General features: G+C 40.4%; 1 protein-coding gene across 1 annotated transcript in view; it reads right to left on the bottom strand.

Moving 5' to 3' along the window:
* Nucleotides 1-4,030, bottom strand: part of LOC104524303 (son of sevenless homolog 1) — a gene marked incomplete at its 5' end in the record, with an annotated part of 29,017 nt that extends 24,987 nt beyond the window's left edge. The window contains 3 exons of the mRNA XM_029084781.1: nt 789-953; nt 1,496-1,627; nt 3,905-4,030. Of these exons, the coding sequence (XP_028940614.1) occupies nt 789-953; nt 1,496-1,627; nt 3,905-4,030 (423 nt within the window). The remainder of the gene's footprint in view (nt 1-788; nt 954-1,495; nt 1,628-3,904) is intronic.
* Nucleotides 4,031-12,993: the final 8,963 nt, after the last annotated feature.

Here is a 12,993-nt window from a genome sequence, read left to right as displayed (position 1 = left end):
AGGAATGAGATAAAACTATTCATTGAAACAGAGATGATACCAACCAAAGATATTAGCACAGACCAAGACAAAATACTGAAGTGAGAAATCCGAGAAACCCTAGACTTGAGCAAGATCAGAGATTCTTAAATCCCATCTCTTAAAGGATTAACTTCAAGTTTTGTTTTGTAAACAATGGAAAACTTGAGATGCTGATGAGGTGGCCACAGTACCTACAGTGCAAAGGCACCTGAAAGACAGATGGGGGACCTTGCTCTATCATTGCTGGTAAGATAGGTGACTCCTGTCTGAACCTAATGAATCTTCTGAAGATAAAAATATGGACTGCTAAGAAGGATTGGGCTGAGATGCTAAAGCAGGTGGGGTTTTTGTTTTAAAATGCTGGACCATCGAAACACTACTTTTTACATGCAATACAGTCTTACTTATTTTGGGAGAACACCCAAGCTCAACTTCAGCATTTTTCTGGAGCTACAAATTAAGACTCCACTACTACAGCTTAGAAATGTTAAATTTTTAAGTTAGTGCTGTTTCACAATAATTTTTAAAGTATTCACACATTGCTGAGATTAGGCAAGAGAGACTTAACTATTAATAAGCACAACTAATAGCTCTGTAAGCTCACTTAGCTTTTTGGTAGCTTTGCTCTGTTACTGCAACCATATTTATAGCAGTAATTTCTTCTTTCAAAGGTCCAATGCTCCATGTACCCAATAAGGAATAGACATAATCCTCTCAAAACTTAACTAAAACTTCCTGTTAGCACACGAAACAAGAGTTAGGCTTACCTTATCAGCACACATTGCCACCTTAATATCTTGTTTTGTAATCTCATAATGTCTTATATTCCGCACATAATTCCCAACCAATTTTAAGATGTCTGCAGAAATGTATTCTAACACTGCCACTATGTAAACAGACACTTGGTGGTCAATTTTGTAGCCTAGAACTTCCTGAAATGAGGGGAAAAAAAAAAAAAAAAGGTTCCACTGTTAGTCAATGAAATACACAGCATAGGGTGCAGCTGTAACAAGTAAGTTTAAGACCATCCTCAATAAACATTCACCACATACAGACTGTTTTAGTAATAGAAACATAGGTCTGTAGGCCTAGAGGAGAAACAGTGTCATTGTAGATGCTGCTCTGTTAACTGTGGAAGTGACCACAGTCAATGACTATCCCAAAAATGTCACTTAAAACATTTAGGGCTATTTCCAGAAGTTTTTTTGAGCGTTTTCTTAGTCATACAAAATGAAACAAGAACAATAAAAATTCATAGCAAATGAGTACTTGCCTTCATTTGTCCAATATAGAATCAACAAATTTTTAAGTGAAAAAGAAATATATGTCATTAACTAAACTGGAACACTTAAAATAAAACTATGTAACAAACAGATATTCTTTTTCATTTACATTTCAGGCAGCATACAGACATTGCAAGAAACACAGGTGTCAACTTAATGCATCCTAAAAGCAAGATGACATCACTGCTTACCTTTAATAAAGGATGGATTTTTTCTACTGGGAGAGATAACGGATTTCTTCGTTTCCTCTTCTCAATAGCAGACTGGGCATCAGCTATTGCCCACTTATCAATAGGATGGGGAAAACTTTTCTGAACACGATCCTTAAAAAAAAAAACAACAGACCAAGACTAAAGGCTAAATGCACAATCTGAATGAGCTTAGCAATATCATTAACATTAACAAATCCCTTTCCATTACTTAACAAAGGAATGTTTGCTAATGTCAGTATTTCCACTATAGAAGCTTGTACAACACTTTGGTACATGCTGCTCTCTACGTTCACAAGGCTGTATCAGAATATCATTATCACAGAATAATCTAGTGCTCAAAATTTGAGAAATGCCAGAATTAAGTTGCCACTGCAGGTACAATTTGCTCCCCTTGTGCACATACCTGGTAATTCAGCATTTAAATACATGACTACATGTTATTTATTTCCTGTACAGAATGAGATTATATGAGTTTTAGTTTCTTTACTAATTAGCACATGGTCCAGATTGTAAACATGCAAACTGCTCTGGCAACGAACATAATAGGAAAAGAGAATGTCCAACAGCACCTACATATTTTAAAACAGTTTCACAGTCTACAGTTGGACCATATATGCCCCATTTTATTTATTCCTTCCAGCAGTCGGGGTGCCTGAGGACACCTACACTCTCATGTGCATTGAACGACTCTCCTACTGGAACTCAAACAGGTCTCTGTAGGTTCAAAAGCTTCACCAGTTTTGGCAGCCCTGGTGTTCAAAGATGCCAGAAATATAATTTCTCAGATAACTTCATATTTTATTTTTTCAGACCACAGTTCCCACTGACTGTTTCAGTTGCAAGTGCTCACTTACGTAAATATGACCCTCGTTTGAGCAACCATGAAATGAGGAAGATGAAGTTAATGACCACTTACCAAGAGCTGGTACAAGACAAGGCACACAAACAAAAACTTTCTGACAAAAAACTGGGACAGAACACAATTTTATAAAGGTAGCACCTAACTTTCTAAAGTACAGGCTTTTCTTTTTTTCCCCCCTAACACTTCTGCAAAAGGAAAGAAGTCCTACCAAAAAAAAAAAAGTCTAATTCACTAAAACCAATTCATTCCCCTAACACAGTCCAGCCTGCTGATTGAACAATGAAAGTGTCCTGGGGGAAAAATAAATGTGTATGACCATATAATTAAAGACAGTATCATTATGCATAAACACAAAGCAGATAAATTGAGGTTGCTTGATCACCTCTAATTCTTGCATTTCTCATCCTGACTTCACAGCCGTAAGACTCGTAATGTAACGCTGTGTGTCCAGTTTTTTGTTAGCATTGTTTAAAACACAGCATTAAACAATCTTCCACAACTCTCTTGTCTCTTGAGCTGCCAAACCAGAATGATGTTGCAAAACAGGCCAGCCATGAAAGGGGACACTGGAACACCATTAGAGGTGTCAGTGTTAAGAAGAGAAGAGGAAGGATGAAATTCATGAATCTTGAGCTCAGAGACAGCTACGTTTTTTTTGTTGGGGTTTTTTTTTCTTTTAAAGAGTTTTGGTTTTGTTTTGGGTTTTTGTTTTGTTGGTTTTTTGTTGTTCTTTTTCTCAAGAAAGTCCACTTTCTTGAGAACACAAGGAACTTGCTTCTTGCTTTGTTTCCTAACCTGGCACAGGGACAGCCTCTGAGTACTGCAAACCAACAGGCACACTGCACACGGAAGTCTGTAGCTTGGCTCCACTGTCTTCAAATCATGGTTAAGCACAAAGGGCAACCAAGATATTCACGGGCTTAGGAACTTAACTCATTTAGCTTAACTAATTTCTTTCTCAGATGGAGAAACTCTTCTCAGATCAAGCCCTCTTCTCAAACATCAAGCTGCTTTTCTAAGCAACAGAAGTTGCAGATCTTTGAAAAGGCAATTGTAAGACAAGAGGCTTCTGTATAGAGGAAAGAAGTGTTCCTCAACTCATCCTGACAAAGTGACTGAACTATTTTTGTTCAAACTTCCAGGTGGGTGGGGGGTTTATCAGCTTAAATCACCACGCTGAGAAAGCAGCACAGAGCCTCAGACTAAGCAGCTCTAGTTTGCATACAGTATCAGCAGGGGGAAAAAAGACTTTTGAAAGGAAGTAGTCAGCTTTTATGTACACAAGTTACACTCACCATCTCTCGTACAGTAATCCAGTTCAGAGATACTTTTACTGTGCACTGAACAACAAATTCAATTGACAGGAAAATCAGCTACTATGTAACTCAGCAAGCTTTATGTGGAATGTTCTGCTACATAAAAATACATAATTACCGCTTTCCTTTTTACATTTGACATCATTAACATATTAACTTTTCATGTAACAGCTCAAATTATTACAGATTTTTAATAATTATTCTCTATACCTCTACATCCAGAAAACTTCTTGGTTGGGCTTGACACAACATATTTAACAACTGGAGAATTAACTCCTCCACATACTGTAATGCATCTTCAGTAGAGGAAAGTTTAGGATGGACTTGCACCTGAACCTATAGGAAATAAAAGAATTCAAGCTTTAAATTTTGCTCTTCCCCAAACCACATGCTTTACTTGCAGAAACACAGATTAAAAAAGAATAAGCCAAACAGATCAGAAAAATCCAACCCAAAATGTAGCTCAGTTAAGGGAAGCCAGACAAACATGAGTGAAACACTCATCTACACATGACAGAAATACAAATCTCAAATGTTAAACGCACTCAAATCGCTGTATGTGACATTTAATGTCAAGAAAAGAGCTAATTACTAATGGTGCTTAGTAGAGCAATTAGAAAATCTCTTTAAAAGCCCTGCATATATTTCTCTTTCTGCCCTAGCTCTTGCACCATTGTTATACTGTATAAGACATTTCAGACATGGGGTTTTCTCCCTTTTACAACTCATTGTTCATCACTCAACCTATAATAATGGAATACAGAACTGTTTTCAAAGAGAGAGCACTACAGAAACAACAATGATTTCAGCAGTATTTAGCCTTTAAATTATTTAATCCATTCTCAATTAGCTCTCACTAAAATAACACTGGTTTAGAAGTTTGTTTCCATATTGATTTTTTTCAAAAGATGTCAGCCTCTAGAGTAAAAAAACAAACAAACAAACAATCAAACTTCAAAAAAAGAAAGGCCACAGTGTTGTCCTGGCATTAAGTGGCAGTTTGGAGATTGTGAAAGTTTGGTCCTCATACGTTTACTTGTGTGCCATACGTGTCTGTAAATTCTCACTGGTGTAAGTCCAGTGAGGCACGATCCTCCTTGCTCCTCCCATTATTTTTCCAGTCATTTAAGTTCTGAAACAAGCCTCCGGTATAGCTTTCCTTTGCATTTCTGTAGTTCACAAAACAGCACAGTGCTAACTGTGGTAGGCAAAGCTCAGTGCTTCAGAGCTGAAACAGACAGGCAGTTCAATCTCAATCCCACACTGCTGACTTTTGCAACGCATCTTCCAAGCCTCAATTTCATCATTTTACCATTCCCACTGCACACAACTCAAAAACGCCTCCAGTTCTCTCAATCACTAACACAGGAGCTTAACCACCCTAAACCAAAACCCAACAATCTGTCTCATCCAAATATTAAACCCAGGTCTATATTCAAATAATGGTGCCATAATTATTTAATTTCACACCTGAGTTTTCATTCCTGTTTGCAGTTATAGCAAGAATTAAATGTTATGAAGTTCAAACACACAACAGCCTCAAATAGAAATCCACTTGCCTGCTAAGGCACTCATTAGTTTGAAAACTTCATGTCTGGGCAGAGTCCTGGTGCTCATTTAACTGCTCTTGAGATTTAAATACGCTAGATCATGTGTTTAGTTTCTTGCAGATTGCATACCCCTTATGCAGCAGGTCTCAAAGAACATCTCCAGAAGTTATTGTGTTTTTAACTTAAAAGCACTCTGGCAAAAATAGAACAGGAGAACTTCTCTCCATTTGACTAGCTAATACAACTATTTTGATTATGCCAACAGTTTCATTTTTCCTAAGAACTTTCCTGTGCACAGTGACTGTGTGTGTGTTTGTGGAGGTACCCAAGTAACAGCATGCCCAGCAGTCCCAAGGACTATTTACAATTCAAACACTGACATCTGAAATACTCTACCAGCTCGGAATATCTTAACACCAGAAATTACAGACTTCCAGAAGTATTCTCTTAAAGACCAGAGCTGATCTGAGCCTGCCTGGAAGATGCTGCCTTTCATTTTATTTTTTTTTTAAGGGGAACTGAACAAATTTGTATTACATTCTCCCTCCAGTATACTCTAGTACTTTATATTTCGAGAAGCATTCAATTACCAAGTCAATTCAACAGTAAAATTACAGAGCATGATAAACCAGAATGATGAAGCTCTGTTCTCTCTCCTTTGCTTAGAAAACAGATTGTAGACTTAAAACAGCCTCATCACAACTCTCAGTCGGTAACACAGGAGTCTACAGGAATAAGAACAAACAAACAAAAATACCACATCAGGCCATGACCTGCAATTGTCCATAGTCAGCCAAAACAAGAGTCAACAACGATAACCTGCTCCTAGCTCAGGAGATAAAGTGCCAAACATTTTTCCTAAGCATTTATGTTTGGGGGGCAGTTACATCATTCTTCCCAAAGGCCATCATCTTCCAACACTATCAAGCTCTACTTTAATAGAACATCCACCTGGGCAGAGGGGAAACCACACCACAGTCATGAGGTGCCATTGGCTTGCCAGCTTAGTTTATCTGTGCTAGGTAGGTCATAAATAAGTAAATGAGTTTCATTGCTACTTAAGTGAGATTTAGTATCATTTAGGGTTCAAAGTCATACAAGCGAAAGCAAGACGACAACTAGACTGACAAGGAAAATTACAGGAGAGCTCGGTGCACAATTATCACAGAAACATGTAATTTCAGTATCTGCACTGCTGCAGTACCTGAAGGCTCAGACTGACAACCAACCAGTGTTATGTGAGGATACCCAAAGCCAGTCCCAAGAAGTCTATTATCTAAGACATGATGCAAGACTGGGTAAGATGCAAGATGTAGTAAGAGAAGACAAGAAATGAGAATATCTGTTAGCATATGTGTGACCAGTTTCAAAAAAGAAGATCAAGTTACCAGGGGCTTTCCACCTTTCTCATAAAGCCAGCTCAGATTTTAAATGTTTTAAAAAAAAAAACCTGGGCCACCCTGCCTTACCACCCTTGAAAAGGAGGAGTATGGCTTGAATCCCACCAGATCCTTCAGAGTCTTATGTTAGGAATACACATGATAAAAACAGACTAACAACTTCTGAAGTGTAGCGATGTTTAGATAAGATTCTTATCTAAACATTTAACCTCTCCCTTAAATAATGACAGAACTCATCCCTTCCCTCCTACACTCACCCCTAAATGTCTATCTTAAGATAAGGGAAATTACTAAAAGAACAGCTTAAGGTCTTTTCACAAAAATTTCAATTCTTCAAAACACTCCAATAAATTCTAATGGGCAAATTACAAGCTACATCAGCTACAAACCCCTGTCTCCACGGCTCTTGTTTTCACTCAACTCATCCAATCAGTGCTTTGAACATTCAATCTTCTCAATCTTTTTTAATTCTCAAAAGAGAAACAATTCTCTTTATTTTAAGATAAGCAGAGCCAGCATTTCATGCTCTGTTTAAGAACACAAGCAGAGACAAGTAGTGCCTGCTCAAGAAAATTCGTAGCGCTTCAGGAAAATCCTATGATATGACCATTTGGCTTTTTTTTTTTTGCCTCCCTTCCCTTAAACTCAACAAAAGCAAGACATTTCTATCAGGAATGGCAACAGCTTAAATATTAGGCAACCATAAATCTAAACTACCAGAAAAAGTAAATGAAACCAACTCAAAAAAAAAAAAAAGGGGTTTAATGAATAATACAAAGATAAATATATCTGAGCTTATTTTATAACTCTTAGCAACTTATTTTAGATAAAGCTTTCTCAAACCATTCCTTTCTAACTCCACATAATATATTAGAATATAAACATTCCTGCAAGCCTCATGGGAAGCAGCAAGGACCTGAACCAAACCCAGAAACAAGTTTTAGTTAAAGAAGTGCAGATGGAACAGCTTCAGCTTACAGAGAAGCTTCGTCTCCAACTGGTCCAACACAACACCACCTAGGCTGGTCACAAGATGACCCAAACCCGAGTCTACACCGACACTCAGCAGCTCACCCTGCACTAGAAAGAGGTGTTTGTTAAATTCACTGTGCGAGTCTTCCTTTCTTCTGTGTTATCAATCTGACTGATATCAAACCACACTTTCTTAGCAACAGTGTTCAGTTACCTCTTCCTCACGCAGCCATGAGGAAAAGCCTAATTTACGTCGATCGTAAAGCTGAATAATTTCAACTCCCGATGAAAAAAACTTCTCCAATTAAAGCAATTTCACACGTTACACAAAAACACCAGCTCCACGCTGCCAAATCAACGCAATCAGGCTCACGGCTCTTAGTTGTTCTACTAAATACAGAACACATCAGAAAAATCCTGCGTGTGAAAGGCTGCACAGAGAACAATACCAAACTGAGCACCACCAGGAGCAGCAGAAGCCCCAGCAGCTTCAGAAAGCGCCCAGCAGAAGGAAATCAGTCTAAAGCTATAGAACAAACTGAAACAAAAAAAGATGTAACTACTGTTGGTTAATTTTTTTTCATATCTGGGCAAAACTATCCATCTACTGGGATTCTGGCAAGAAGTCACAGTATGAATAAAAAAAAACCCCAGTGCCTGCTAAAGAACAAGTGTGCCTCGCTGCTGAGCACGGGTACTGCCGCGCTGCCAGCCCTCCTCGGCGCCGGCTCAAGTGTCTGAAGGAAAAAACCCATCACATTTACCACAGCATCCTGATAACAACATGGAAGGAGCTGGGATGAGATGACAGCTCAAGCTGTTTTCCAAAGCACTATCAGAGAGGGTGAAACTTTACTGATTATAAGCATTTTTCCAAATCTCTTCCAAGCCTAAAAATCTCTAAACCTTTGCAGATACAGTTTATTCAACGGATTACTAGTAGATATTACGTGGCCACAGAACAGGTTGTTCTGGGGGATGGGGAGGGACAGAGAGGAATTTTCTTCACTTCAGTAACTTTGGAAGTCTTCACCAATGTTACAAATCCTTATTTTTACTCAACATATCATAGAATCATAGAATGGTTTGGATTGGAAGTGACCTTAAAGATCATCCAGTTCCAACCCCCCTGCCAGCAGCAGGGACACCTTCCACTAGACCAGGTTGCTCAAAGCCTCATCCAGCCTGGCCTTCAACACTTACAGGGAGGAGCAGCCACAGCTTCTCTGGGCAACCTGTTCCAGTGTCTGACCACCCTCACAGTGAAAGTATCTTCTGTTACTATTCCCTCAATGACTACAAAACTACTGACAAGCAACTGCTTATCCCTAAAACACCCCAGGATGAAATGTTTTATGTACAGCTTGCATGGATTAGTGTTCTCGTAGTGCAAGCACTCTGTAAAAAAGGTTTTTTTCTTCTATTCTTGTACATCCCTGCTGGTATTTCGCAACCCTGCCCAGGTTCTGTTATCTTGAACAATTAAAAATCCAGTAAATTAAACCAAATACAAACCTCTTAGATCCACACTTCAGCAACAATGCACCGAGGCCATAATACTCAGATTTTTTTGCTAACATTTCTCTTGATGTTATCAAGGCAGCAGTATTACACTGCACCAGTGACCACGTGAAAAAAACTTACACTACAAGCTTGAACCATAAAAGGATCTTAACTTTATCCTCGACAGCCATCAGAAGAACAGAGAACGCGAAGGGATTCGAAATTAAGGATGTTCTACACCTACAGTGAAGCAGTACCAAGAATAAGAAGGAGGAATATTCTGAGGAGCAAGTGGCAACTGGACTGCCACTGATTTGAAGAACTAGGTAATTAAAAGTCAGGTAGAAATATCTTTGTCAGTCACAGCTTCCTGAGTACTCTGTAGTCGCTGAGGCAGCTTTTCTTGTCTCTCTTGCTCCATGGAAAGTCCAGAAGACTGCCTATATGACAGGTGGAATACCTGGAAGCACGCTGTCTGGAACAGTTTCCTTCACTGAGGAAGCAAATTCCCCCTCAGCTGTCAAGCCACATCAGTCCAATCATTTTGACCACAACAAATTCTGACAGCACCCCTTGTTAATTGTTCAACTGATTCAAAACAACTTGAGGCAGGCAAACAGCGGAATATCTATCCAGTAAGAAAGTTACTTTGTTTTTCTCAATCACTGAATTGCTTAAGGTCAGGATGACACGCTTTCTACTGTAAAAACCAACGTATCAGGGAAGAAGGAAGTCATAGGGCAGGCAGAGAAATTCTGACTGCATAAACAAGAGTTACACAAGCAAGATGAAGCCACAAGGAAAGATGTTTAGGGAAAAACGATCCAAAAGGTTATGACCCAAATAAAGTGTATAAATTCACTAGCAAAGGAACACCAATGTTGGAAGAAGCATCACTTTGCAGGTGTCCCTTCTGACTTTGTTTTCCAAGGTGTATTAAAAGCCACGTATCTCCATCTCCAGCCACCTGAGAGCTCTGGTGTTTCATGTGTCTTGAATCCTGTATCTTCAGCCCCAGAGTCTCATCTTCTGTCCATGTCTGCAACTACCATTTCAGACACCAGCTGTTATTCTTACTTCCTTTTCTTGTACCTCATCACCACGATTACTGTCTTTCGTCATCAACCAAGGGTGTCTGCAAGACTCCTCTTTTGCTGCTTCAAAACAACAGTGACCAGGCAGAGAAGCATCTTGGTACACATCATTGTTTTCCTAATTGAGTGCACTGGAGTCTATCTTGACAGCATCTGAAGGAGAATCTGAAGAAAAGGGATTACATTATGATCTGAATGGTACAAGAGTAACTTTTTGCAAATGCAGCTGTTCAATGCAAATACAATTCTATTGTTAAGGTTCATATCTAATGAAATACAAGGCATGCTCTCCTAAGAATCTGTTGATGTAGGAAGAGACTTATTGTTACTACACAGTCTTGGTTTTGTTGCTTGATTTAAAAAAAAAAACAAACCAAAACAAACAACAAAACCCAAACCAACAAAAAACTAAAATCAAAACAACTCATTGGGAGAAAGAAAGCTATTTGCAGTGATTTAACAATACCTATTTTTTAAGAAAGCGATTCCAGGGCTGTAGTTTGAGCTCTGCATAGTTACAGAAGGGCAAGGGCATTTTAACAATTCAGTCCACATGTGGCAGCTTTCCCCAAGAGCTGCAAACACTCCCTCCTGGTATATACACTTTAACCATGTTAAATTAAATGCCACTCTCCTCACCGGAGATATTAATTCAACATAAGTCTTCTAAGCCTCACTTTCAGCTGTGCAGGAGATCATCACAGTCCTGTCACACATCTATCTGGTGGAGTTCAGCAAGCAGCTTGCTGTCACTACCTGAGAATGAGCATCAGCCTCTGGTCAGCTAATGGGGGAAACGAAGGAAAGGGTCTCCTCTAGCAATGACAGGATGTACATGACAATCTGACTCCGACTGGGACAGCTCTGGCAATTCAGCAGAGGAAGCCACAAGGCACTGGTTTCTCTCCAGGACAGTTCAGCCCTTTGACCTCACTGGCATACGCTGCCACAGTCTCTACTTTACTAGACCCACGTCCTGGACTCCAGGTACAGCTCAGCTCTTTGGTTAGCAGAGCAAGGGGTCAGCGTCTCAAACCTGCAAAGCTGCAGTATCGCACCTGTCTTGTGAACAACGGCAGACGATTGCCAAAGCAAGTACGCTGCAAAGTTCATGGTTTTACTTACCACCTGTGACAGGTTCACTACTTAGAGGGCCTTTATCAGGGCTAAATACCCTACTTGTACCTATATAAGTTAGTAAAACACCCAATTGGGTTTGTCCATTAATGAAGAAGCCATTAAGGTAATAACTTAATATTTTCACCTGCCATTTCATTTTCCTGTAACTTAAGTCCTTGGCTGTTCAGTAAAACAGGTGCCAATATGGACAGGTTCTTCATTTCTACCTTTACAGGGACAGCAATAGTAAGCAGCAGAAGACTTTGCTTCTGGAGCACAAGGGGCAATAGCCTGAGAGAAGATAAGAAAGAGGTGGCGACCTCATGAAGAACTGAGGTTAAAAGAGTTAACACCCAATAGACAGTTGGAATCATAGAGTCATAGAATGGTTTGGGTTGGAAGGGACCTTAAAGCTCATCCAGTCCCAACCCCCCTGCCATCAGCAGGGACACCTTCCACTAGACCAGGCTGCTCAAAGCCTCATCCAACCTGGCCTTCAACACCTCCAGGGAAGTTTGAGTGTGAAGCCTTCAGAACTCACTCCACCTCACTCCTGCCACCCCTCTACCCACAGTAAGAAACAGAGCGCAGTGCAACAAGACCACGACAACTATACCTTGCAGGGCCAGTCTGTCATCCTCGGTAACTTCTCACTGTTGGCCTTCTCTGTTCACTTCAGACTCCAGAATTCCTTTTCCCCACCAAGGAATTTATCCAGCTCCTTCAGCAAGCATCTTGCTGGGCGACTCCATGAATAGCTTGTCCACTGCGAAGAAATCTTGCGCTTGAGATGTAGCAAGTAATTCCAAAGTCAAATTCCTCGAATCCTCACTCTGCATCCTCCAGTAGTTAGCACTGAGTCTCATTCCAAATCTGACAGCCCTCTGCTACACCATGGAATAAACTAATCCTCCAAAGGAAGGAGCTCTCAGTGGCTGAGGCCTCGGGTAGCTCTGGTTTCCAAGCAGGCTTCAGTCGGATGGTTGTCCAAGTGCTTCCAAGCACCGTGAGAAGCAACGAGTGGTACGGTGAGTGCACAAGTACAGTTTCAAAGAGGCGACTACCAAGCAGGGATCAGACATCAACAGTACGTGCTAACGGGTGAGGCAAGCAAGAAGACTTCCAAGAACTGGATGAAACTGCACAGTGTTGGAGACCTCCAAGAGCACACCCAGAAAAGCCAGGCGATACATTGCAAGAGGAAATTAGGAAGAAATACCGAACCAGGACAACTGCAACACGTGAGACTTCCAATCCATACTGGAGAATGGCACAGTTCAACCAGCCCCAGGAGCGAGTCTTCTACGCTAAAGCTGCAGTTGTAACGCGACAGACCCCTACAGCGCTGCTGTGCACGACTAAAAACCATCAAGTTCTGCAATCTGAGGCCAGTCCGAGCAGTGGTGTCACAAACCTCTTAATCCTTTTACTTTCTGGGCTCTGGCTGCAGAAGTGGAAAGGAGCCCTCACCATATTTTTTTTTTCCTCCCTTCCAAACAAACTCTTTCTGCACCACAGGTGCAAGCTTCACCATCCCGAGGCAGCAAGGCTTGCTAGTTTGTCCTAACGATGCCTTCTCAGCAAAAGAAAAGCATTTAGACTACGAGAAACTTCACTACAAGTCACGAAGCCCCAGCACGAAATGAACCACAACTCTCCCA

Source organism: Antrostomus carolinensis, unplaced genomic scaffold, assembly GCF_000700745.2.
Source record: "Antrostomus carolinensis isolate BGI_N321 unplaced genomic scaffold, ASM70074v2 scaffold9704, whole genome shotgun sequence".
Lineage (NCBI taxonomy): Eukaryota > Metazoa > Chordata > Aves > Caprimulgiformes > Caprimulgidae > Antrostomus > Antrostomus carolinensis.
This window is presented reverse-complemented; position numbering and strand designations above follow the sequence as displayed.